Genomic DNA, 27,901 nt, shown 5'->3' with positions numbered 1-27,901 from the left:
TCTGCCTCCCCTCTTTCTTCGACCAACAGTAGTCAAATTTCCACCGACACCCTGTAGGTTAACAGCATCGGTGGCGGTCGTTGTTAACCCGGCCTCGACCGATCCGGTATGTCTAAAGTGGTGTGGATGATTCGCATGGTTATTTTGGCAATTTTTACGCCGGATGCCCTTCCTGACGCAACCCTCTCTATTTATCCGGGCTTGGGACCGGCACAGAGGCAACTGGCTTGCAACCCCTGTGGCTAGATTTTTTAAGTTTTCTATTTTATTTTTCTAATTAACAATGTCTATTTTTGAAACAATCTGAACGAGAGGGATCAAGGTAGAAGCATTAGGTTACAGGGGACTGAGGTGAAGAAGGTGCAGGAGTTTAAGTACTTGGGGTCAACAGTTCAGTGTGATGGGGATTGTGGAAAAGAGGTGAAGAGGCGAGTGCAGGCAGGTTGGAGCGGTTGGAGGAAAGTGTCAGGAGTGTTGTGTGACAGAAAAGTGCCAGCAAGACTCAAAGGAAAGGTGTACAAGACAGTGGTGAGACCAGCTCTGCTCTATGGGTTAGAGACGGTAGCAGTGAGACAGAGACAAGAGGCTGAGATGGAGGTAGCGGAGATGAAGATGTTGAGGTTCTCCTTAGGAGTGACCAGGTTAGACAGGATAAGGAACGAGTACATCAGAGGGACGGCTCATGTTGCATTAGCGACAAAGTCAGAGAAGCCAGACTGAGATGGTTTGGACATGTTCAGAGGAGGGATAGTGGATATATTGGTAGAAGGATGTTGGAGATGGAGCTGCCTGGCCGGAGGGCAAGAGGACGGCCAAAGAGGAGATATATGGATGTCTTAACAGAGGACATGAAGTTGGCTAACGTTAGGGTAGAAGATGTTCATGATAGAGTGAGGTGGAAAAGGATGATTCGCTGTGGCGACCCCTGATGGGAAAAGCCGAAAGAGAAAGAAGAAGATTTTTGAAACAATCTGATTTTTCATTCAGTTTAAGCGGTCCTTAATTTTAACCCATACATTGTCACGTCAACCACTAGGGGGCAACAAAAAAAATTAACACTGAGGGCAAAAATGAAAGGCCTCAACTCTTATTATAAATCCTCAAATGACTCAACAATTGACTGGCGTGTGCTGATCTGGACTCACAAACAGTTGCAGGAACTTGAGGATCCTCTTGTGTGTGAGGATGTAAAGTGCATTCCCTGTGACAGGGTCAATGACAGGCAGACGGTGAATTTTGTTTTTGATGAGGGTGTAGACTGCATCAAAAAGGCTGGAAGCACACAGAAAAAGGTCAACCACAATTACAGACAAATACACAGGAAAAAAAAAAGAGAACAGAAGTACCTTGCATCTGGTGATATGTTAACCAACGGTTTGAAGGTTGCTTGAAGGTAAACCTCTGTGAAGCAGGAATTTTATGACTTTTAAGACTATGAGAAGCTTAAAGTGTGCATGCAATATGGCTATGGGAACTTGCCTCTCCAGGTCTCAAGCTTGTGTTCCTCCAACTCATAAATTTGCACCTGAACAAACAAAAACAACTTTGTAATCCTAAAGGAGCAGAAGCAAACCTTTTCCCAGAAGCGTACTCACCATAGGTGACTTATAGTATCTGTGCAGTATGATGATGAAGTCTGTGATAGTCAGCATACCTGCAATGAAAACCGTCTGTAAACTGACAGCACTGTTGCTACCTCCTCGGTTTCACGCATTCGCGAAAAGCGTCTACTTTTGCTGAAGCACCAACCGGTATCTCTCGAGATGTTAACAATACCAACTACCTCTTAAAATGCTTACAATAATGGCAACATTTTTTTACCATTGACAAAAAAGGAAAGGAAAAGGCATGCACCTTTCTTACTGGGCATGTGCAAAGTCGGACTGCACGGCTCGCTCTATTCGATCTTTTCTTCCTCTTGGGTTTAATTTGAAGGGAGTTTACTCCCCAGTGTACTAGGATACCGCCACTTAAGTAACTCTGTTAACAGATGAACTAACGCCTTATGTGGATGCAGGAGGCCAGATAAAATGTCCTCCTTTCCCATTGTCAACATGTAAAAAATAAAAAACTTTTTTTTTTTATGGCGCTGTAATTCGGTCAGAGGAAGCTCTCTGTTGTTGAGGAAAGCATAAATTTGATTGAACATGGAGTTATCCAGTGTTTAAATGGCTCTGACAATCGTAAATAAGTCTAAACTGTTGGGATATGCTACCGGGAGCTAATCTCATTCAAATTGTTCATCTTGCACGTAACATTTACACACGAGGGTTATTTTTGAGTTTCTGCCACAGATTGGGTAGCGACAAGCACCAAGACTGCAGGCTTTGTGCAGGTGAACGTGGGTGAGGTTCTCAAAACTGACTCCCCCTGGCTTCATCCTCACAATGAGCTGCCATTCATTATTCAGCACAACAAATCTGGTTCAATGCTGGGCTCTCTCCTGACGCCAGATAAGCTGAAGACGGCCAGCGAGGCCTCTGAACAAGTTTTCCAAACACAACCGACTTCCGTCCTTAATGGTTCACAGCCGCTCCAATGACGACGTCTCAATACAGACCTTCATCTTCAAGCTCCAGTGACCGTGACCACCAACACACTGCGTTTCCTTGGGTTTTCATTCATGGCCCACAACAATTTCCCTTCCATGAGGGTTTTTAGCATCAGGCGGGCCAAAGTTTTATTAAAAAGAAAAGAACGATCCTTTTTCCTTAGGTCAACTATTTATAAGTCACCCAAATAATCAGTTTCTTTAGTTTGATGGAGAATTTACAACTTAATTAGGTTTCTTACCCACAAAGCTTTGTTTCTCCGTGTCCCACAGCGGTGCAGCTCGCACACCGTTGGCCACCAATGCAAAAAAGGCTTTCTTTACCTACAAAAGCAACAAAAATAAAATCAAATTTACATTAAAACATGTGATTTCTTCATCAGTGATTCATAAAGTCAATTATCCTGTAAAATGGTCAACTTGATTCTCAGTTTATTAATCCATTAAAAGCCCTATGACCAACAAAATCTAAATATGTTATTAAAATATTCAAAGTTTTACTTTTCTTTTGCAGCTCTACAAATGATCGCAAATAAATATTTTGGGAGACAAAAAAGCAAAAAGATTGGACGCTTAGGCTGAGAAAATCCAAACTTCAGGCTCATCATTCCTGTAGTCCACTTTTCTTCACCTTAAAATTGTGACCTTATGGTTAAAGTTCTGCTCATCAAAGGCGTCCGAGCGGTGTTGGATTACTGTTTAACAGCTTTTGGAGTATTTACTCAACCACTTGACGGAAACCGCTCAGAGGCAAACTACCCAAGGAGAAGTGTCAGCGTTCCTCAGACGTTTTTGTCTGCACAGATTATGGACGTCCAGTGGCAGAAGACGAAAAACTGCACCGTAAGCCCAGATCAGAATCTTGTACTAACTTGTAGCGCTGTGTCAAAGACAACCAGCTTGGAGCTCGTGGGGACGATGTCATAGCACTTGTGGGATTTCATAAAGCGCATGTAAATATCACTCTCTGGTTCAGCAGCTGGAAGACAGAAGCAGGGAAAACTTGGGAGGGGGAAATCTCACGGGGGGATAAGTTATGAGGGATGGGGGGGGGGGGGGGGGGGGGGGGGGGATACATGCACATAGGCTAAACAACCATTATAGCCATGGACCACTTACAGCTACTTTGCTGTTCCATCTAACGGATAATTACTGCCCCCATTAAACATCAATGAAAACATAAACAAAAGGAAAAACAATGGAGGAAGAGAGCTTGAAATGTAAATATTTGGGCACTTTTTGGATGGAAACAAACTAGTTTTGAGGAGGAAATGACATTTCGAGTTGAAATTGTACATTTTAATGTGGTACTTGCTTAAAAAAGGTCAAAGTGGCCAATATTAACTTCTAGGGAATACATTTTTCTGACTCCTTCTCTAAAGTGCATTGATAAAAAAAAAAGTTTTTTTTTCCTGTTTATACAAAAGGTTGCTTTAATTTTTTTTTTTTTTCATATCTACCCTTTAAAAAAAACTAGTTTAGTAAAAAGTGGCAGAAGTGATGGTTCTGTCCTAAGTTTGCAGTCACGGCTAAAGATCTAAAGCCACCACCGTGGTCCCATCCACACCGTTAGGAGGAGAATGAACTCACCGTCATCATCTAGTTCAAGTTTCTCCAGCATACCTTCAAAGAAGCCGCAGACCTACGACAGAAAAAGCAGGAAGCTTCAGTGAGGAGATCCTCACGGCGCCGCTCAGAACAGCTAAAACTTTGCAGTTAATTGTTAGCAAGGCTGCAGCAGCGACGATCCCACTCAAAGTGTAAGGGGGGGGGCGAATAAAAACACCGAAAACGGCGAACAAAACTACGCAACTAGACAAACACCTTGTACAGATTCTACACAACATTTTAATTCATAAACACGGGCAGCGTGGAAAAAACCGTTGTTTTATATCCCAACAATCATAAAAATAAACTTTTATCATAAAGCCGAACACACCTACAAATATGCAATGGAACGGTCCAGATCCATTCGGCCGCACTTGTGACAACAAACGCTAAAAACACAACTGTAACACACACTTGCGGCACAATTAACCCACAAAAACAACACGCTAAGGTTTTGAATGCATAAAAGACGAAACCCACCGAGAAAAAAGTCTGTTTTGAAGCGTAGAGAAGCAAGCAGGAAATGTGGTGCGCGGACGACACGCCCCTCTCAAGACCAACCTGAGTGATTCACCATATTAGGAAATCCCCAGCGTTACCTAGCAACTAGAAGCTGGGGATGCCTCATCACGTCCTCGACCTTCATCGGACCTGCAGAAACAGGTCCAGGCCAGGCAGACAAGAGGAAGCATCTGACTGAAATGTCCCCGTGTGCTGGGAATGTGCCGTGTCATGCAAAGCGGGACAACGTTTGCATCCACAATAAGCCTCTGCAGCATAACAGGAAGACCGCATACCTGCTCCGGGATGAGCTATAGTCCCCCGGTGTGCTTTGCAACGGTGACTCAGCACATCTCTGGCCAAAAACTACCCCTGCACTTTCATAAATCTGCCCTCTGCTCTCAGCAGACATGCAAGCCTGCTTTCGCATTACAGCAAACCTCTGCGAGGCAGACAGACAGGAACAAACCCATGTAGGAAGAGGCTCCAGAAATTGGATTTGGCTAAAGGTAAACTAACATCTGAGGAGATCATTTAATGAAGTGAGATAAGAGGCTCAAATCTCTTGAGTGTTAATATCAACAGTAAATAACCCAGGAGATGAAATATCGATTATCCATCTCAGGCTAGAGTCTACCATCACAGATAAATGCACAATCCGAGGGGCGGTCATGAAGCTCTTTCTGGTTGAAATACATCCACGTCTAACCCTAAAGCAGTTCATGTTCGAGTTCATGTGCACTCGCCTGTTTATGCAAAGAAAAAAAAAAAAAAAATCAATTGCGCAGCCGATGTAAGAATGGTCAAGTAACTGACCCCTTCTGTCCGGGACAATCCTAAAACGCTTTGGACGGTGGCCCTGAAGTGCAAATCGCACCGACAAATCACTGAGCACAAAAAAACAGATTAAAGATCACAACTACAAATAAAATAAGCAAAACAAAAAAAAACAACGTTGCATTTTGGAAATTAAAACAACGTTTCAGAAAGCAAAACAGCATAAAAAAAGAACGCTTTGGAAAACAAAAGTAATTTACAGAAATCAAAATCACATGAAACACAATAAAAAAAGGTAGGAACTATGGGACAACGCTGATCGCATCATGACATTTGTCTGTCATTTCTACCCAATGTTATTTAGCTTGAAGCGATAGGGTGAGTACGCTCTGTATTAATTATAAAGTATGTGGACAACGAAGATGCATATGAAAAGCTAAAATGTCAAAAAATTAAGCACCATCAATGATTTCCCATCGCCCTACATTTTTCCGGTTTGTTATTTTGTTTCATCTTTTAACATTTCGTTTTGATTCAAGTGAATAACTTTTGTTTTTCGAAACGTTTTTTTTATTTAGTTGAATTTTTTTGGAAATGTGTCTTGGTTTAAGAAACATTTTGATTTCTGAAATGTAACATTGTTTTATTATTATTTGTTTTGCTTTTTAAATGATCTTTAATCTGCTTTTGTGTTAGGTGATTTGTTGGTGTGATTTGCACTCCAGGGCTGCCGTAGATTCATGACCTTACTGTACAGGATCTCTCGAGTGATGTAAATAAAAATGGAAGTGTCAACATCCACTGCCTACAGTACAGAAATATAAATTTACCTAAAAGGAAAAACGTAAGCTTAAAGGTGAAGACCTTTTAAAGGTCAATTATTGTAAATTAGCTTGTTTTCCAGTAAGATAACCAAAGAAATGAAAACAAATCTTTTAACATGTTTACTCACATGTTGTGAGGTAGAATAGTGGGGCATTGGGGTTGCTGAAGAGACGGGGGGTTTTGCAGAGGGAAGGTTGACACGCTGACCCGTGTCCAGGGTTGAGGAAAGGGATCGAACCCGAGAGCCAGGCTCCAGGCTTTCATGGCTGCTGGTGCTTTGCTGGGCCTCCTGGGGGAACACTGGCTGACTGGATGCCTGAACTGGGGTGGTGGGGGGCGTAGAGAGTCCAGAGGCTGCAGAGAGATTTGCAGTTCAGTACAAACATACATCTTCTCTCAGCTGCATCGATCAGCTGTGCCGGATCACATCCCTGATGCGGCCTGTGATGGATCATGATAAAGAGATTACCACACAGAAGGACAAAAATCTTGTTTTTTATTATCATTTACATTTGATTTAACAATAAAGCTTCCCACAACTGACTAATTTTTAAAAAACAAAACAAAAGAAAAGCTTCAAAGAGGTTTGCTGGTTGACATTTACATAGATGATTTACGTGTTTTTTACGTGTGATTTTTAACGTGTAAAAAAAGCTTCCGGTTACCTTTCTTTTTGGATTTCTTTGTGATATTTTTTGCCATAAAGATAAACTAAACAATATTCTGTTTGCTTTAAACAGCCGGCTCCAATACAAATAGTCAAATTACATGCAAATGTACCTCTGTCAGTGCAGTCAATTTAAAATGTTGTCTAAAAATGTAAATATTTATCAGAAAAATATGTTTTTATATAACCAAGTAAAGACTGTTTGGATTCAATTTTTTTTATTATTCCTATTCCTAAAACTAAGGATGAATAATAGGAATGTGTGTTTTTTTCCTCTTACATGATTCGATACACATCTCCATACATGATCCACCAATCATCCATAAAAGATTCAACTAACTTTGTGGTGATACAATACAGTTATGTTCTTTTACCTGAATGGATACAATCTGGATATTTATCATTTATTTGACATCTAAAAAAAAATAAAAAAATGCCTTTTAACAGAGCAACTACTTTTCTTACATAACCTATCAGTTATTTTAAGCAACAAAACCAAAATGTCTTTGACAGAACAGCTTTAAACATTGAAAACTATTAGACTGTTTTGTTCTATGGGGTTAAAAGGTGTCCTTTTTATGGATTGAGGTTTGTTTGACGTGCTGTGAGAAAAGGGTTATCGTCTTTTTAGTGCACACAGTGGTTCACCTTCAGCCAATTGGAACTGACTCGACTTTGCAGAAGCGCTTGTGATTGGACGTCTTTTGGTTTGCATAACAAGGCAAAGACAGTAGAGAACACAACAGGTAGAGACAGTTGACCAGAAACGGTTTATTAACTTCCGGATCGGTTTAACCAGCTTAATCTTGTTGGTGACAATTTTAGAATTCAGTTAAAACTTTTACTGTTTGTTTTTAAAGCTCTTCATGGTCTTGCCCCAGTTTGCTTCACGGTGATTTTAACTGTTCACAGACAGTTTTAAGGTCTGCCCGGCCCTGTGCTCAGGTCACGACAGAAACACAGAGATGAATGAGGTTTCCCTATTGCCGGCCCCAGTTATGGAAGAAAATTCCTCCAAAAATGTGCATAATGTCAGGCCTAAACAGCTTTAATACTCAGTAGATGGTGGCATCTCCTTTTCTTTTACTAATTTTAGTGAATTTGTATGTTTCTTTCTGTATTTGATTGCCTTTTGTCATTTTATGCTGTTGTTTAAATTTTTTTTTCTTAATTTAAACATTTTCTTTTTATCCCTCTTTTTATTGTAAAGCTTTTTGGCACCCCCCATGGTGTTGGAAAGTGGTTTAGAAATAAAGTTTGATTCATTCAGTAATTTGTACGTGTGGTTTTCAGATGATACGGCTGTTACTTCGATACAAGATCGATTTCTTGATACGCATCTGTAACCTTTACATCCCTAATGTATAATGATATATATATATATATATATATATATATATATATATATATATATATATATATACATAAAAAAAAGAATTTGTTATCAGCCACATTCTGAGTTTGTGATGACTGAACAGTCTCAGAGATGGATTTGTTCATAACTGTGATACAGATTCTCTAAAAAATGATTTCTTTAAAGATGCAACATTTTGAAAAGGAACATTGGAATTAAACAAATGGATTCACGTTTTGCTGCATAATTAGACTATACATGCTGTTTTAACCACTGTAAAGTCGCAGCTTTATTGAATCTGGTGGAATATTGACAACACTGCAGTAAAGCAGCAGCTGCTGACGTTCACGTCGTCCTGCCTGTGCTCATTAACGAATCCCCAGAGGTCGTCCGGAGCTGTGCCCGAACAGAAATGACAAATGCTGGGAAAAGAAATGAATGATTAATCCATTTTTTAAGAAACAACGTGCAAACTGTCTTCATTGCTTCCGGCTTCTCTGTATTATAACTGGGCAGATCTGCATGAAAGCTGACTCCAGGGTCGGAGTCAGCTGTGTGTGACGCAGCCGCTCCCCCTGCCAGGGTCAGAGTGGAGGTGTTCACCACATGACAGCCAGCGTGCTACTGTACGTCAGACACGGCAGCGTGAGGGTCGCATGTCACCCCACGCTGCCACAGCTTTTCCCCAGAGACGCCTCTGAGGCCATGAGATACAGTCCTCACGCAGCAAATAAGTTTATGCTGCGTGGGATCGACCATGGGATGTTCAGATGACTTTTATCATGACTCATATCGGTGTGACACCAGTTCTGGTTCTGCAGCGTGTACCACAGAAAGAACTTGGATTTTTACATTCCTTTTCTCAAAAAAACTGAGAACATCTAGAATATCTCTAAACATTTCTAAGAAATAGAACTCATTTTGGTTAAATAATATAAAGGAATGGTTGTGGAAACATGAGAAACTTCAAAATAAAAGTATTGGAAACAACTGTTCTAATATTGGACTCACAACCATTAAAGTGCTAATAAAAACATTTAAAAAGGAGTTGAGAGGCCTTTTCTGCACAGTCCGTTCGAGTCGGCTGAACGCTATCTCTTGACATTTTGTTGGCGTGTATCAGCCCTCTTTGGCGTGCCCCGTTTCCGCTGCATCGCCTTCTTTTTTTAGCCACGCTGTTGTGGCACATTCCACAGGAGTAGATAACAGCGGGGCTGAGGGCAGTCTCCGCTGCCTACTCAACAAGGTGCAGCCAGACACCAACCTTTATTTTTTCCTCTGCCGTATCCAGTTTTTCGTCTTGTGTGGAAAAACAGCCTTTTATGTGATACTTTTTGTTTGTTTACTTAAGTCCAAAAAGAAAAGCTGTGACTAGATGTACAAAGCTCTGTCTGTGGACAGAGATAATGAAAGACTTTAAGCTGTTTTGTTCCTAATAAATTAGCAGTTTGGCTTTGAAAGAGAAAAATATTGATGCTTTCTTTTATGGTAAAAGGTTGATTTGGGATATTATTTTGGACATTTCTGCTTTGTTAAACTGCTTAAGAATGGTTTTCTGATTTTGTCAAAAAATGTACATGTAATATAAAGAGAAATACTGGATTTATTTGCTCAAATAGCACCTTTTAACTTTTTCTTTTAAACAAGCACCATAATAGGAAAACAAAAAGCAGTCCATAAAAATGATTTATTGACAGATTACCAATTACTGGTAGTAAATATTTCAGTTCAATAAATCAAGTTGCAAAATGCTAAGATATGTTTATCATCTTAATGGAATTTGAGAAAATAGTAAATTGAATGCAGTTATTTTGTATTTTACCAGGCTAACCTGGGGTTGTAATGATAACACAGACTAGCTTCCCTTCGCTCTCCTCTCATCCTGTGGAGAGCGTCTTTGCATTGAGGCTGAGCTATGAAATATTCATGCAAGCTGGTTAGAATTAATGTGTTTTTTGTAAAGCAGCAGAGTCTAAAGAAAAAAAGGTGCATCTTTATTAGAGCCGAGTAGCCTTTTTTGATTTATAAATATATATTTTTGGAACATTTTTATTTCTGGGGTTATAAAAAGCATTTTTTTTATAATGAAAGTGGCTTAAAGGGAGAAAATCAGGGATTTTTAGAATAAAAAACTAAACAGACTATGGATTTCTTTTCCTTAAACCACCAATCTAGAAATTTCTTCAAAACAAAAAAAAAAATCCTACTGTGGAGATTTAGTCATTAAACTGTGTCATTACAAGAAGTCATCATAATTACTCAGTACAAACAAACAAACATAGATAGGAGTGCAGAATAACTGTTGGCGAAACAACTTTTCAGGCAAATGTCAACTTTAAACTATCCGGGGGAAAAAATGTTATCTCCAATCGAAATTATGCAGGTTTAAAATGATTCATCTTCCATCTGTCTCAGGCCACATGACTGCTGCTTCTGCTCGGACACATGAGCAAAAAACCCCGAACGGTGAATCCTGCAGAAGTTCTGAAAGCTGTGTCCACTTCAGAGAGGAGCATAGTTTCATCTGGATGAAAGGAGCAGCGGCTAAGGCCAGGATGTCACCGTACAACCACAGACAGAAATATATCAGTGTGACGGGACTCTGCTTCTGTCATCTACTCAGCCAAGGCTGCGCTGGCTCTGAATCAGGTGCCGTGAAGTCTACCATCCATGCTGGAACAAACCCACTGACAATGCCTCATCGACAGCACCTGCAGGTCTCACTGCCTCTGTCCATAAAGGAATATCATAAATGGCAATAATGCTTTCAGACAGAAGGAGTTTAAAGACAGCCAGATGATCCTGATCTGCTGCTTCCGCCCTCTTTAAGGAAGATTCCCATCTGCAACAGCTGATTTAAAACATAAATATGGGTCTGGAATAGTCAGAGGCAGAATGTGTACAAATACTATACATATAAAAAAAAAGATTGTATAAAAATGCATATATACTTACAGGACAACTAAAAAAAAAGTCTTTCTGGTGAAGGAAAATAATTTCAACCACTTTAATAAAAAAAACTAGAAACCATCACTGCACACTCGCCTCGTCTCTCTCCACACCTGCTAAGGTCTGGCGGTACGGCTGTGATCATAGCGAACACCATTCAGTGTTTCTGCTCTATTCGGGTAAAATCACCAAATAAATAAATAAAAAAAAATCCACTTTGAGTGTTTTAAACACAGGCTGAGATATTTCAATTTAGGAAAGCTTTTAGTTAATGTTAGTCAAATGGTGCTTTTAACTTTTATCATCGTTTTTAGCAGGTCCTGTCAATGTTGGATGCTTTAACCCGTTTGTGTTTGGGTTTTATGCTTTCTTTTGGTAAAGCACTTTGTGATTTTATTCAGTAAAAAGTGCTACTTAGATAAAAATGTACTTTCTTAGTTACTTTACCTGCTGTTTTTCATTTCAGCTCATTTGTAAATAGTACCTTTGATTAATGGTCATTGGGATTTTCCCTCAGGATTTGGAATAAGAGGCATTTTTTAAATAACTAGTCATGTCACCAAACTGTTGCTAAAACTCATTATCTGCCGGATTTCCTACCTGTTTAAAGACCCACTCCAATGAAAAGATTAGTTTTTAACATGTTTGTCATTAAGAAAATTAATCTTAAAATTGCATTTCTGAGTATTTATTTATCTATCCAAATTGTTGTCAATTAGGAGCAGATGGAAAAATAAGCTGCTTTAAAATAGAGATCATTTGTGAGATAGAAAAAATGCTGGGCAAGCTACAAGCTCCCTGCTTGACTTAAACAGAGAGCTCTCAGCAATGTGGTGGCGAAGGGGGTCGGGGTTGCTTCGCACCAACAGTCCCGCCCACAACCTAGAGGCAAATTTCAAATGAACTAATGCTGCTTTGTAGAAATGTTCCAGAAAATGAAACAGGTTTATGGTTTTTGGCTTAAAAATAGCATAATTATAATCAAAAGATCACTGGGAACGCTTTTACAAAAATCAAAAGATGGTCGGAGTGGGCCTGCAATTTAAAATAATCTTTTTTTTAATTGTAACTTCTTAAGACTGAAGTCTCTCTTTCTGCATTTGTATGTGATTTAAATAAGATTGCCTTTTTCTGAGCGCAGTTCCTTCAAAACAAGTGAGATGTCTGTATTAACAGTTCTGCCACTGACTTTTATTTTGGCGAGGCTCACCACAGACACATTTTTGGGTCAGTGTAAGCAGTGTCTGGGCGGATACAAGACCCCATCCCCTCAGTGCAGTTTTTAGGTCAGTCACTGACATCGATTGGGCTGTTTCTGGAAGTGAAATGTCCTTCCATCATTAGTTAGAAGTCTGGTTTAGGTGCAGAAAGGTGGATGAAGAAAAAGTGCATATTAATGAGGATGAATCAGCAGTTAAAACAGTTGTACTAAAAGGAGGTATAGTTTACAGTTATTTTAATAAAATCTGCAAACCCTTTAAAGAACGAAGATAATAAACCAGATCTAGATAGTTTTGCCTAAAAACTGCAAAAACAAAATGGTCCAAATCACTTCTGCAGTTTAAAGTGACAATAAATCAGATATTAAATAGAACAATTGACATTTTTAAAAGAACACAGCAGGGAATGGTAAAGAGGATGAGGAGCGCAGCACGTTACCCGTCAGACATGACGCCTCGGACTGATGCCTCCCTCCTAACCCAACCTGCTCTTTTTGTTTTTTGCTCCTCCTCAGGCTGCCAAACCTCTTCATGGAAAGCGTTGGGTTCTTGGCTCAAAAATGAATTTGGTCATGACCATCTGCATGAAGAAAAGGTCCCAAAAGCAGCTCGAAAACACCCCCAGTTGGACTCACTTTCCTTGACTTTGGTGTTTAAAAAAAAAACAAGTTCAGCTTAGAAATTCTGCTGCCGAACACCAATTCTAGCATTTATGGGGATTTTCATAACTTCTTAAGCGTGAGAGAGGCTGTCTCCGGGTAGAAAACTAAAAGAGAGCCGATTCAGCGGAAGGCATTTGAGGAAAAAGACGGAAAACTTTGAAACTCCACGGAGCAGCGATGTAAATATCAGCAGGAGCGACTGCGGCGCCTTTCCCCCCTCTCTCTGCGGCTTCAGAGCTGTGAGTCGTCAGGTGCTGCTGCGGGGGGGGGGGGGGGGGGAAGCGCCTCTTTAATATAGCAAGCGTGTCAGCAGCCTGTACAAGGAGGCCAGGCTTTGGAGGGGACACTGTGATTGGTTCAGGCAGTGCACCTCTCCGCCCCCCCCCTGCTCCTGTGTCGGAGTAAATTCAGCACAGGAGCATCTGTTTCACTCAGTCATCACGTGATTGAACTTATTGCAGGCTCTTCCATCTGAATTTGATGATGAAGGAAAAAAAGTGGAGAGAAATTGTGTTGCAGAGTAAGATGATAGCTTTAAGGACTTCTTCTGGGTGTTTCCTGCAACGTAGGAGCTCAGATTTCAACGCGAAACGATAAGATGCCAGTTTTCATGACTTTACTCCTTTTCCTTTCAGTTTGGACATGGAAAGTGATGGCGGTGGGGGGGAAACAACCCTGGAATAATTAATTTTTGAAAGTAAGACCAAAAAAGAAATAAATCGACTTGCATTTTGACTTTTTTTTTTCTTAAGTGAAAAACTAAAAGCAAATTCCTTAATTACCCACAACATTTTATCTGCAGTAGCAACAGAGAACCAGAGAGGGAGGGGTCGGACCGCACGGCTGTGCGAGGAGCTCCGGGGAGTCTGGAAACTTCCAGAAAAGGCGACAGAGGTGCTGCAGCGCTGAGAGGCTGACGATGTCCAGGCAACAGGAAAACCGCTTTTAGAACAGACCAGGAACGAAAGGAGATTTTATTTGTGTTGTCAAAAATGCAAAGAAGTTCTCCCCACCCCCAAGGAGATCTGCCGCCCTTCATCCATATGAGGGAGGCAAAGATGCTCTATAATGTTTAATTTCTTACATGTTTTGACATAAAAGAGATATGGATGAGTGACCAAAATGAGATGTGACTGAGGATGGTTTCACTGAGCCTTTAGCACCCTCTTGTGGTGTCAGAAGAAAGTCTTCCGAAAATCTAAAAAGGCTCTAAAATGTGGTTGTTCTACGATCTTTAGCTGTAAGCTCACGTTACATAATCAGAACTAAAAAAAAAAAAAAAGGGATGCTATGATTCATTCAGTGGTAATTCTCAGCAGTGAATGTTTTTTGGTTGTGCTACATCAATTACAGTCTCCACAGGAAAAGGAGCACGCTGACTCTGAAGGATCCCTTCCACCAACCGCTGCCAAACTGACCTTCAGCAGGGGAAGCAAGGCAGAAAAGCGCCATCCGAAAACCTATGACTCACGCGTCTCATGCCGCTTCCAGCAGAGGCGTTTCCGTGAACACCAGGCGGACTTTTGTTGGCCGGTGATTCACCGCTCAAACGCACAAGAACCGAGAAATCCGCCAGTTTACTCTGCTCCTCACAAAGCGGGCCTTGTTTGACCCAGTCAGTTCTTTATTTTCACATAACTATAATACTTCTAATGAGTTATAATGATGGCTGCTCCTCCAACTTTGAACTGCCAAACTTGTAATGTAGTAAAGCACGCTGCCTTTTACAATATATCCAAACAAAAAAAATGAAAAGAGCTGCAGAAAGTATTACGGATGGGAGATAAAGGCACCTGGTGCTCCTATAAAGAACAGCATGATTTTTTTTTTTTACTTTTTACTCTTTTCTTATTGGCTTATTGATGAAAAGCTCAAACATTGGAGCTCTGACTGAAAAGGAATCAAATCTGTTAGACAGAAGAAGTTTCAATGTGGTTTTACTTTGTGCATAAATTAATGAATCCATAAGAAAAGACAGCTTTGAACTCCTCTTAAACTTTGATTTTTTTTTTCTTTTCGTGACATGGTTGTGTCAGAATCTCGCCTTTTACAGAAGCGTCCACTCACCCCTCCTGTGTCTGGAGAAGATCTTGCTTGCGGCTGTCGAATTGGACCGGAAGATCCCACTGAAGCTCAGGCGGCGGGGAGACTTTGGTGAGGAGGAGTTCTGATTGGACGGATAGGGGAAGATGGTTTTGGGCGAAGTCGAAATGGGTTTTGATTGTACCGGGGCGGAGAGGGGCGTCGGGGGCACGCTGACGGGGCTCCTGGCAAAGGCTCCTTTGGTGGGGCTGGCTGATCGGATCAGACGCTCTCCCTGGAAGACAACAAAGAGGAAGTCTTACCCTAAACACTCATGCCAGGCAGTGAGAGGCTGCAGAGGAACTCTGAAAACAATCCGTTCAGAGACTCTGCGAAAGAGGAAAAATGATTTATTGCTGTTTATTTTTGCCTTTATGAGCACTTCTTCTTTGTGGAATTTAAAACTCTGCTTGTGAAAAAGTCACCCATAAAGTGCAGCACAATAATCTAGTTTAATAGCTAAGCTACATTTATTAATATCCGAGGACAAAACTTTGAAATGTTTCAAGGTCTTCCTGGATACGCGACTCTTTCATTATAAAAGCCCCAGAAGGTCAGTTTTTATAACGTTATTTTGACACTGTTAACTTTTGAAAAACAGAAGTAAACTATGACACCGTGTCGGGACAAAAAGGATTGTTTTTCAATGACAAACTCCCGTATGTAGTCATCACAGAAGGACGGCTCTTTCTGCAGAGATAAAGGGCTTTTATTTTTGCCAGAGTGGCCTACTTAGTCCTTGTTGTTGCAGATAAGTCATTCTAAATCGAAACGGAACAAAGTTCACTCCTTATCAGAGTTAAAAATAAGACCAAACATCAAGCGCTGAAAGAGTTAACTCGGGGAACTCACTGATCAGCACATCAGACTTTGTTTTAGTCGAGATCGGAAGCAGGGAGTTGCAGAACAAAGGCGACTTTCTTGTAAAAACGGGTCTTGAAAGTGCATGCTGCTATTTTGAGGAAACAAGATAATGACTTTTCCAGGTATATTAACTTATGACGCAAGAACCCAATTGACTTAACCAATAGTTGATGTTGCAAATACTTCAGTTCGTCCTAAAGAGCCTGAAGCACGTTCTTCAGAGTTTTGTATATTTCTGGTAGACTTTTCTCTACATCATGTTGAGCGATCCCGAGTCTGTGCAGCGATTTCAAGACCCACTCCTGTAAAAAATGGTGTTTTTGGCAATTTTAACATTTTTCTGATGATGGAGGATAAATATAAAGAAAACTGATCTTAAATGTTCCTTTCTGAGTATTTCTTCAATCAAATCGAGCATCGGTAGACCAAACAAATGACAAATCTAGTCGTTTCGACATCAAAAATAATATGTTGGCATGGACACAAGCTTTCTGGTCCGCTCCATTCTGATTCATCCACGTAGAGACAAAGACATTTTCCTCGTCTAAGATGGCATCTGGCTGTAAACTGTACGGCTGGGAAGCCCCAACATTGCCCAACAAAGCTGCTGTTTTGTCTATTCAACTTTGGTTTTTTGCCGTTTCTTTCCCTCTTCGTTTTCAGTCCTCAATTTACGGTGTCAATTCTGAATTTTCGCTGCTGAGCCTAATTATTTGTGGGGGCGGGGCGTTGAGCTTATTGGCTACCGGGACATGATTGGCATCGGGTGAAAAAGACGGTGGTAATGCATTTCAACTCCAAAACAGCATCTCTTGCTGCCTGAGTCATTCCTCCTTTGGTGTGGCGTACAGTGGCCCTCCTGAAGTGCGATTATGGATGTTTTACGGCTGTATAAAGCCTTCACTAAACACTTTATACATGTTTTTCAGACAGACACGGACATTTCAACACTTTTCTTTCTTGTTTAAGATGTCAAAGGTCAAACTTTCATAGAAAAATGAATCCAGTTTTCTAGAGTAAAAAAACAAAGATCTGACTGCAATACAGATTTATGTGATTCTGGAAACTGCACGTTCTTTGTACAAGCAACACGACACGGAAGAGATTGATTGACATGATCAACAGCCAATCCGACGTAGAATACAGTGCGCCATTAGGGGAGGGTCTCACCAATTATTTCCAGAATCTATTCAATTCACGATTCTTTCGGTCCACTCGATTCAGTTTTGAATTTATACGGTTTCCACAATTAGACATATTTGTATAGAAAATACAATAATAATCTATATAGAGTTATTCATATTAGTCTGATACAGTTCGAATACTGTAAAATGTATTAGTGAAATACTAAACTAATGAGATTTTCAACACTATACAGTACATGGTTTCACCCGTTTAAAAAATGTGGAAAATTCCTGCCTGTGAGTAAATAAAGCTGTTCATTTAGTCAGCGATGTATGTTCAGGTCGACCGAGCGTTAGCATTAGCCGTCCTATGGGAAATTCCATTATACGTTAGCATCAAGCTAGCCGACTCGGACTTTACTGCTGTTAGTTCACTGGAAATGTAAAGGCATAAAAGAAGATCAATCTCTCCTTCTATGGATCTATTATTTATTTATTAAGCTTTGATCGATTCAGATTGTTTAATTGATTTTATCAACCCAGCCCCAAGTGCTACTAAATTTTAAAAAAGCAAAGACACGGTGAAAATAATCCACAAAACAGCAAGACTGCAAAAGGTGAACCGTGATCTAGGGAAGGAACACCGTACAGCAGCGATAATGTTTTCCCAAAGTTTGGTGCATCAGAGGTGGGATGACACAGGCTGCACCATATGCATGTGGCGTTCTATCCAGTTTATAACTATTTTGACTTTTTTTTTGTCTTCAAATTTACTATCTGGTTTTTCATTCACTTTACTTTCATAAGCAACTGGGGTTATAAAGAGAAATCAAAAAAGAGCAAAAAAGACAAATAAACAAATTTGAAACTGGAAAAAAAAACAATTAACCTAAAACTGTTTCCAAATGAAAAATAAGGTTTATTCTAACAGCTGCTGTTTGGATTTTCACCCTCTTTGTTTTTGAATCGTTTGATTCAAAATCATTAGTTGATCCTAATTTTACTTTGGGGGCGGGGCTTTGAGCCAATTGGACCGCCGGGAAGCTGATCCTGATTTGACCCCATACATTTGTGCACGTCTTTACCTTGCTGTAAATAATTCAGTGCTGCGGCTCCTGGGAAACAGAGAATACATGTTTGCAGGGAAAGGAATAAAAAAATCTCACTATTTGAAATGACTCTGGATTCTGGGCTTTTACATGTCCATAGCAATAAGAGGAAGTCATTGGATTCAGCATGACAAAGCATTTTTTTTTGGGGGGGGGGGGGGGGGGGGGGGGGGGGTTTGCTGTATTTGACTCAACATTTGTGTAACAGTCAAGTGAAAAGAATATTCCCTGCAAAATATTTGTCTTGAAATGATCAGAGATAACAAAATTCCCATTTTGTTCATGTTTAAATACAAAACAATGAGTCCAACCGCTCTAAATATGTCAAAAACAGGCTGCAGGCTTTTTTTTTTTTTTTTTTTTATATTATGGCTCCGTGCTTTTATGTGTCTGCCTCCCCAAGGTCCAAATTACATAAACACACGGAGAAATCTTTCACTGTTTGATATGCACATCAAAACAGACCATGAGAGATGGCAGCTAATCTAGCAGGAGACAGAAAGAGCTTCCTCCCACCACTGCCTGCTGCCTGATCTGGATGTGCCAACAAGTTATTTAACCCTCCGTTGGCTGCCGAAGCTCCACAACCAAACTCCATTTTGGAGACAGTTTTTGCTGGAAACAGTCAAATGCAACAGGGTGTTTTGGCAACACGGCTCCTCCATGAAAAAAACCCAACAAAAATTCTTCGTTAATGTGAGGAAAAAGAGAAAACTGCTGATTTGGAGAAAATGAATCCACTCCGATATGAAGGTTAGAAGGTCCAAATACAGTTGGTGATAAGATAAAGTCGAAAGGGAAGGCCTGTTTGGTCTACTTTCCCGGTGCTCGCGCTCCGTGGGGCACATTTCTCTTTAAACCAATCCTGTGGTAATCTGAGGGAGGGAGAGCACACGCCCATCTTTTCTGTTTGCCAACAAATCTCAATCTGCAGTTGTGCAAGAGCTTGTTAAAGTAAGTGAAGCAGCTATCAGAGGGGTTTTGTCTGGACGCTCCAGCAAAACACGAGACGGTGCGGCTTTTATCCCAGCTAAAACTGAAATATGCATCTAGTCTGGAGGGGGGGGGGGGGGTCCAGTTTGAACGCTTTCCAAAGAACAGGAGCAGACGGCAAGAGAACGCCGCTTTCCTTAAAAAAAAATCTATTTCCTAGTGTTTGTTTGTGCTCTGCCTGAACACTGTAGGCGTAATAAGGCAGGAGAAGGACGACAGCTTCAAGTGCATCCTCTAAAAGTACAGCTTACAATGACTTCAGCCCAAACAGAGAGACCCAAATGAGATGAAACTGTAAACAAATGTCAATTATAATATTTATAAATATATATATAATAATATATATAACTGAAAAATGACTGAATGTACCGTCTGAGTGCCGCTTTTGGAGGAAGAACCGGTTTCCGCCGCTGGAGAGGCAGTAAACGCACCAAAGTCCTGCACAGAACAGAGACCTCGCTGTCAGACATTCTGGGAAGAATCAAGGAAGTTCAGCTGCATGTCACACCAACAAAAACAGAAATTATTTTAAACAAAAATGACGATGGCTAAAAGACCTGACTCTCCCTAAACGCTGCAGAAAACTGAGCAATAACATGATGCAGAGACATCTACGTGATGCATAACAACGCAAAACCGATGCTTTATTACTGTGCCATGTAGAAGCGGCTTTGGGAAGGTCCTCTGTTATTCCTTATGCAAGTTTGCCACCACAAATAAGGATGGGGAAGTTCGCAACGCAGTGGCAAGTTCCCACATTTTGCACTTGGGTGTCAGCCACAATAACTGGCCGGCATTCATCAGTGCATTTCGATTAGGAGGGCTGTTCTCAGCGTCTCAGACTGTACGTTAGACACGTTTAAAGTCCGAAATATTGAAGTGATACTTGCTTTCTGTGGTTTTTAAGCAAAATTAATGCTGACTGTGCAAAAATGTAGACCAGGAAGCAGATTCACAGACAGGCACGGAGATGTTGGAGACATTAAAAATGCAAACTTGTAGTTTCTAGGTTGTCAGGTGAATAAAAATCAAAGAGTAGAGATGATTATAAATTAAAAGTGGTGGAATAACAAAAAGGTAAGGCTGGTGAAAGCAAGTAACCAGCTCAGGGTGTTTGCAAAACCTTGCATTTTATTTTATTTTAAAACAATTAGTATTGGGATCTATGTAAAAAAAAAATCCAGTATTTTCACCTCACTTGTGTATAATATTTTCTCTCTATAAAAGCAACAAATCAGAAATAAGTTGCACAACTGTTGCAGCTCCAACAACAAGGGAGTTGGCTGCACTGACATCAGATTTAGAGCTTGATTTATGGACGTTAATACAAAAAATATGATAGAAAACTAGATTTTAAAAATCGAAAAATTGTGGCTCTGCGGTTTGCAAACTCGAGGCAACACGTCCAGGCAGCTGTCAATCATCACGCAGGCGCAGGCGAAACGCAGCAAAACAAATGACAAGGCGAACATTTCTGCCCTCATTTTCCCTCCTCTCCCCACAACTTCCTTGACTCTACAGTTCATTAAAAGTCGCAGTAAGGAAGAAGCTAAATGAGTTGATACTTCACCGACTCACTGGCATGTTAATCCGCAGACTTCTCCTCCTCTTTGGGGTCTTCTTTGAGCTCTGCTTGTTGGAGTCCATCACCGTGCTGCCCATGTTTAATGTGTCCGTCTGAAAACCAGCACAAATAGTAAATGTGTCCGAAACGAACGGCGTCGGAGCGACAGCAGCCTCCACCCCCTCTAGAGCTGCCTCTGACACTCGCGACGACAACACCGAGGCGAGGCGCTGCCCCGTCGACCAGGAAGTGAGGGCTCGGCAGTGAAAACAGCGCGAGCTCCGAATGTTTACAGGTGTATGGAGGCATTCCGCAAGCCTACGCAAATGTGTGCCCTGTTTTTGGAGGCTCGCTTAAATGCCAGAAGAAAAAGAAAACGCAGCAAAAACAAAAAACAAATGTATATCGTTTACGCTTTTCATAAAAAAAAAACTTTCATTTCTACTGTTTTGCTACCTACTGCTCACTATCCTATGAATACAATTGTATTTAATAGTTGAGCCTGACGAGTTCTGTAACGCAGTGAAACAGCGCATCCCAACTGCATGTTTTTGAATTCCACTTTCCTTGTTTTTTTTTATATTTGACTAAAAAGCCAAGAAAAGGTGAACTGGATGAAGGCAAATGCGAAGGCAGACCGACAAGAAAACTAAAGGTAAACAAACTGTGACAGAACACCACTTGGTTTGGTCTGTCAGGCAGATGTTTGACCAACAGATGTCAGTATTACGGAGGCCTGGACGAAACATTTACACGCTATTGAGCCCTAAACTAGAGAAACATCAAAGTTAATAAAGGAATAAATAAAGTTCTGCTTTATTATCCCTAACATAAAACAATGTTCCCTCAAATTACTAATTTGTGGCCACGAATTTGTATTTTGTGTAAAAAAAATTATCATTTCATATACAAAACATTAATTTTTGGCCATAAAATACCCTTTTGTGTGCATTTTATTTCTATTCTGAGAGATGGAATTAGGATTTTGTGCACAAAAAACAGCATTTTGTTTGTACAAATTGGGTCATTTGTGGCCAAAATTAGAAGTAGGATTTGAAGAAACTATATTGTACATATAATATAGTATCTTCAAGAAAACAAAATGCATAATTGTGTCCACAAATATACAATGCATTTTTGTGCATACAAAATACTTATTTTTGATTACACAATGCATTTTTGTGTGTACAAAATAGTAATTTGCGCCCACAAAATTTTAAATCGTGGCCACAAATTATGAATTCGAGGGAAGAATGTATTATTTTATGAATGTTATGTCTAGGGCTCTGTACAGTTTTGCTTAGAACTTTGACAAGCGCGTCTTTGATGAGGCGTTAGTGCATTCACAGTCAAAACGTACACTTACATGCAACATATTACATCATACAAAAGCCTTATTATAAACAAAATATGAACAATTTGTGAGTCTGAGATAAAACTGGAGTGAAGCTTTATTTATAAGGGAGACTTTTGGTGTCTATGGTGAAACTGTGGCTTTGTTGGTCTGATTAATCCTTTTTTTTTTTTTTGCTCAACTGTGGGGAAAAAAAGCCCCAATGTTTGATTTTATGATGAACAACCAATTCAAAAAGTGGCCTATACAGAATTATTAAGTAAGCAATCCAGAAAACTAAAAAAGAAAAAAAAAAACTTTTTAAAAAATAGAAATAGTGTCATCAAAAAAAACTTATTTGTTGTTGGGTTGAACATTAAACATGAGGTCATTTCTAATTTATTTGCATTTTGTAGATAGTGATTAAATTGTCATTTTTTGTGTTGCTGTCGGTATGCATTCCTCTAAATGACAATGTCATCTGCAAACATTATGGTCTATGTTCCTGTCTAACCTCATCTGTCAGCCTATCATAGACTTTCTCTAGATCTACAAAGACCCAATATATCTCCTAATGACCTGTTTTTCTCCACCAGCATCCACAAATAACATATTGAATCTGTGGTTGCCCTGTGACAGACTGGCGACCTGTCCAGGATTACCCCTGCCTTCGGCCACGAGTGACCAGGAAAGGCCCCAGCAGCCCCGCGACCCTGAAAGGGACAAAAAAGGTTTAGAAGATGACTGAATGAATAAATCTGTGGTTCAATTTCTCAGCGTGAAACCATACTGCTGCTCACAAATGTTCATTTTTGACCTACAGGTTCCACTACTCTTCCCAATAACTTCTCGTGACCCACTGGCTTTGTTCCTCTGTAGTTTAAAGAACTTCCTGCTTCTTGAATATGCATGGGCACCAGAAACTTCTCCATTCCTCACGCAGCCTTTCACTCTTCCAAGATCTTGTTAAATAGCTCAGTTGGAAACTCTGCCACCTAAACACATCCATACCTCCACAGGTATGACATCAGGACCAACTGTCTTTCAACTCTTCCTCCTCTTCCTCACTTCATATTTACCAATCTTTGCTACTTCCTACTTCACAAAATCCCCCTCTTCTATTCTTTCCTCACTCATCAGCTCTTCAAAGTTCACCTTCCATCACACTTTATGAGCCCGTCAACACATTTCCATCAATGTCCCTGATCATTCTAACAGTGTGCACATCCTTCCATCTCACTTGTACAGCTCAACATCTCCCTTCTTTGTGTCCAACCTGTCATAAGCAATGTTCTTAGCAAACCTTTTTCCTCTTCACACACTCCTGAATGTCCTCATTGTTCACCAATTCTCCTTTGCTTTCCTCAGTGTCCCAACTGTCCAGGCGTCTCACAGAGCCTCCTGATCTCCTAAAGCCCTTTTCAGCAGACCACCAATCTGACAGGGGACTAGATCTTTTATTAGTTTCCTCACGCGATACATTTATTAGATTAATACTACAACATAAGACGGCTAATTTAGCTCCAACAGAATAAAAAGAGAATTTAAACAAAGATGAACGTTTAAGAAGCTTTTACTCACCTTTTGAAGTTTCTGTTGAAATGTCAGTCTTAAGGTTTTGGTGTCAAAACACATAAAAATGCTAAGAAAAACAGTTCTCCCCAGAATAAGAGCTCACTTTTAGCTCCATAGATAGTTCTTTTTTTTAGGGATAATCTACAAAGACAAGTTTATAACAAAAAAAGAATTTTACAGATATGAAAGAGGAATGTTTACATAAATGTAGTTCATGGATTCCCTTACATCTACACTGGATATTATATGGATTTAGTGCAGACTTAATGAGAAGTAATGTTAGATTATTTACTTAGAAAACTAAAATCAAGACGAAAAATTCAAGACAGTTCAATCTAAAAGTGTTTTATGAAAAATGGAATTGAGCGGTAAGAATTTGAACCGTTTTCATCAACTTCAGAGACCCACAAACCTGTCAATAACACAAACTAATCATCTATTAGTTGTAAATAAATGCAGCATCATTTAAATTATGTACTTACATTTTACCCCAGCCAGACACTGTAGCTTTGGCTTTTTTAACTGCTCCACAGAAATGGTTTATTACAATTTATGGTTTTAGATTTATAATAGTGTCCAAACCCCCCCCCCCCCCCCCCCCCAACAAAAAAAAGTCTATAAGTCCATTTTTGCATTTAACAAGATCTAAATTACATTTATGTCAACAACTGAACAATATGACTTTTAAAATGACTAATTTGCTTGAAAAGACACAACTAAAATAAAAATGTTGTTTCTTACAAATCTTTAACATGTAAAATAGTTTATTTTTGTAAATGTTTCTAAATTCAGTTCCACAAACTCCAAACCTCAGTTTGTACACTTCAAAAGGCATTTTCAAAAAAAATGAAACAAGGAAAAAAAATAAAAAAAAGTTGGACTACTTTACACAACTTGGAAAGAAAAACAAAAAAGTTGTAGCACAGACACACTGGCAGGTTGAAGTACTATACAAGAGAAAAAAATATCCAAGAAACAATTTTTTTACAACCATTCATTGAGAAAATATATACAATTTAGTCTTCGGAAAGTTAAAAAAATACATGCCATATACATTACAAGTTCTAAGACTGTCTGGAAAATTTTACAGTCAATTTGAAATTGTGCACGCAGAAAAACGTCCATTTCTAAGCATGTGACTTGTGAAGTGTCAGTATAAGAAATATTTTTGATTAAGCACAATGCCGTTTCTGTCCAAGAAAAGGTAGAACAAGCTACGGTTCTACGTACGATTCTGTTGCACACTAGTGCGCCCAAGTCACAACATCATTACAGATTTTCAGCTAAAAGTAGAATAAAAACAACAAAAAAACAAACAAGTAAAATACATGTTGCTGTTCTTGCCATAAAAAGTTAAAAAGTTGTTTGGGGGTTTCAAAACCTAATTCACAGTTCGTTAAAATCCAACCTGATTAACAGCAAACATATGACAATGATCTCTTACTACTGTAAGAGCGGTTTAAAAAAAAAAAAAATCTGTAACTGCTAACTGGTTACACTAGTCAACAAAAATATTTCTTTTTTGAGTGGTCAAAGTATGTGTATGTCACAAAACACTACGCTACAATACATTACTTTAATACAACAAAAATACTTTGTGAATTATTGTGGTTATTTTACAAATTCTGTACAGAATAATCATAATATATACTCTGACTGAAATAACAACTATCTTAAATAAATTTCAATGACAAAGAGAACAAAAACAGTTTAAAAACACCCAAACATCGAGAAGATTAAGGTAGTATTTGGTCGTTATTCCTATAGTTTTCTTTATGTACATTTATACAAAAAAAGTAACAGCATGTCTTCTTCAGTCTTCAAAAACAATAGCAATCTAGAGACCTTCTGTAAGTCAATCTCATTTAAAGAATAAAATTCATTCACTCGGTAATAAATACAAAACCTCTCGAATTCCACACAAATCACATGACTGAGACCTATGATAAAACTGACTCATGGAATCAAGTATTCAAAAGTTTTCATGTGTATGGTCTTTTTTTTTCTATTTTTTTTTATTTTTTAGTGCAAGTTAATATTCCCTTCACGGTATTCACTGCTGTACATTCCTCATTCAGTGATGTCTACATTTAGTCATACGGTTTACATTGACAGTATGTAACAAAAGGGCCTGCCCTTAGTAAGCAATAAGGCCGCACCCTGCACAGTGCTTTCTCATTCGCTGGTGGATTCCACAACCCATGAACATCAAACAAACACGCAGAAAAACAGTCAGACAGACAGACGGACGCACGGAGGAGCGACGCAGCCTCCGCGTATGGCACAAGTCGCATCCTGCTACCGGGAGATCTCCCTTCCTCCACCTTATTTCTGTTTAACAACCCCGATGGACAAACGGGTGGATTCCTTTCTTCCAGAGGCCTTCTTCCCCCCCCTCGTGGGTGAAATGACTTGTGTGAAGTCCCTTTCTTTAAGCCGAGTTGGCCGTGCGCCGCAGTGAATAATATTTATTTGGGTTTCTCTTTTTTTTTTTCCTTCAGTTCATCCACTTTCTGCATTTAGGGGCGCCGCAGTGGCAAGCAATCCTGTGCCGGCCCTCCACGGCGTCAAACTGATAGTCGAAACACAGCTGCAGGGGTGACGGGGTGGGGGGAGACAAAACACAACAGTTCTAGATGAGCATCAGTCAACGTTACCCCCCCCCCCTCTAAATCGGTGCCCCCCCAACCTTTTCAGGCCACGGGCCGGTTTAATGTCAGACAATAATTTAAACACACCTGTGTTGGCGTTGAATAATTCTAAGATTCCGGTCCACAAATAAGAATCTATTTTTCAAATTAAAATGCTTCGACATGAAATTTAGTTTAAAAAGACTATTTTTGAACAGTCAGTAGATATTTTACAGGAGATGAAGATTCAATGAAACAAAGTTGCTGATTTGTACAAATTCAATAAAGGGAACATTACAGTTTTTCTTTTCTTCATAGAACATCATCACAACACTTGAGAATTCAGGCTCAGATCTTCTTTCAGGGGAAAACAATTGTTTTAACCTTGATTCGTTGTGTATTCCTCTTTAACACAGAGGACTATTTTCTGTGCTCAAGACTCTTAACAGACGGCTGCCTAATTTAGTTTTGCCGTAGAGAAATTATTAGGGTATTTTCACGACCATAAGGCGCACTTAAAAGTCTTACATTTTCTCCAAAATGTACGAAGCGCCCTATGTGGCGGTGCGCCTAATGTGTTATTGTGCGACTTCGGTAAAAAGGACGTAGGAGAGGACAGCATGAGAACGGTAAGGAGGGAAGTGTGGACGTGAAAGAAGACACCCCTTTAGTACTAAAGGCAGGTATGTGCATTATGCAGAACAACATCGTTTTGGTAACCCTGAAAATGCAGAGAGACACGCTTATGAAGCAGTTTAAGCTATCAGCTACGTGGAGGAACATGGGAATCGAGGACTGCCAGAGAATTCAAGATGAATGAATCCATGGTTCGCAAGTGGAGGAAGCTGGAAAACGAACTCCCACAGTCAAGAAACAAGACGAGGTGGTCAGAGCTGGAAGAGCGACTGGAGCGATGAATCAGCGATCAGAGAACAGCTGGGAAAAGCGTCTCCACAGTCACCATCGTGGTCCGTCATGGTGCTTTTGTTTTATAAAAAGGGCCTTTGAAATGTTTGTCGCGCTTTCGCAAAATTCATGAGGAGCCGCACGGCTACGAGACGGACTCTGACAATGATGAAAGGGAACCTGGCATGTTTGACAGAAATTTAGCCCATCTCCAGCTGTTCATTTCAGATACAGAAGATGAGGACTTTGATGGATTTTTAGATGCTGATTGACGGCACAGCCAACTCAGTTTTGCTCCCGCTGCCTTTTTAAAAACACACACTAGCATACATGTTTTAACGTGCCCGGTGCGCCTTTTGTATGTGTTAAATGCAGAAAAAGCTCCCAAAAATGAAACTGCGCCCTTTAATCCAGTGCGCCCCATGGCCGTGAAAATACAGTACAACAAAAATAAACAGCTTTATTTTTTTTAAACATTCATTCTCTGTAAAATACTTAGATTTAGATTTTCCATTAACCTAAAAATGGAGGCTAAAAACGGATGCCAAGGTGTTATCGTCATCAAACATGTATTTTCTAGATGTACTATTAAAGTCTGCTGTGCTTT

At 39.8% G+C, this 27,901-nt stretch overlaps 2 protein-coding genes and 1 long non-coding RNA gene across 19 annotated transcripts in view; 1 reads left to right on the top strand and 2 right to left on the bottom strand.

Moving 5' to 3' along the window:
* Positions 1 to 21,136, bottom strand: part of LOC101160591 (5'-AMP-activated protein kinase subunit gamma-2) — a 31,916-nt gene extending 10,780 nt beyond the window's left edge. Inside the window, exons 1-11 of one of the 5 annotated variants that reach the window (XR_910464.3) lie at positions 20,865 to 21,136; positions 19,656 to 19,724; positions 15,182 to 15,431; positions 6,390 to 6,616; positions 4,142 to 4,193; positions 3,424 to 3,530; positions 2,794 to 2,875; positions 1,596 to 1,654; positions 1,480 to 1,525; positions 1,347 to 1,401; positions 1,146 to 1,272 (exon numbers count right to left, since the gene is read on the bottom strand). Coding sequence is in view for 4 of the 5 variants with exons in the window: in XM_004079263.4 (XP_004079311.1) it covers positions 1,146 to 1,272; positions 1,347 to 1,401; positions 1,480 to 1,525; positions 1,596 to 1,654; positions 2,794 to 2,875; positions 3,424 to 3,530; positions 4,142 to 4,193; positions 6,390 to 6,616; positions 15,182 to 15,431; positions 19,656 to 19,724; positions 20,865 to 20,948 (1,158 nt within the window). In the remaining variant the exon portion in view is untranslated. The other 4 variants (XM_004079263.4, XM_011486876.3, XM_020711114.2 and 1 more) reach the window with 4 other exon arrangements.
* LOC105356254 lies at positions 13,409 to 14,396 on the top strand. The gene is made up of 3 exons (XR_002292204.2): positions 13,409 to 13,634; positions 13,750 to 13,811; positions 13,917 to 14,396. It is a non-coding gene; the product is annotated as an uncharacterized LOC105356254 (long non-coding RNA).
* A 3,368-nt stretch (positions 21,137 to 24,504) lies between the features above and the next one.
* Positions 24,505 to 27,901, bottom strand: part of LOC101162786 (histone-lysine N-methyltransferase 2C) — a 68,053-nt gene continuing 64,656 nt past the window's right edge. For all 13 annotated transcript variants that reach the window (XM_023965546.1, XM_023965550.1, XM_023965548.1 and 10 more), the window contains one exon: positions 24,505 to 26,348. In XM_023965546.1, the coding sequence (XP_023821314.1) occupies positions 26,256 to 26,348 (93 nt within the window). In that variant the 3' untranslated portion in view covers positions 24,505 to 26,255. The remainder of the gene's footprint in view (positions 26,349 to 27,901) is intronic.

This window comes from Oryzias latipes, chromosome 17 (genome assembly GCF_002234675.1).
Source record: "Oryzias latipes chromosome 17, ASM223467v1".
Taxonomy (NCBI): domain Eukaryota; kingdom Metazoa; phylum Chordata; class Actinopteri; order Beloniformes; family Adrianichthyidae; genus Oryzias; species Oryzias latipes.
The sequence above is the reverse complement of the archived record's forward strand: the minus strand, read 5'-3'. Positions and strand labels throughout refer to the sequence as shown.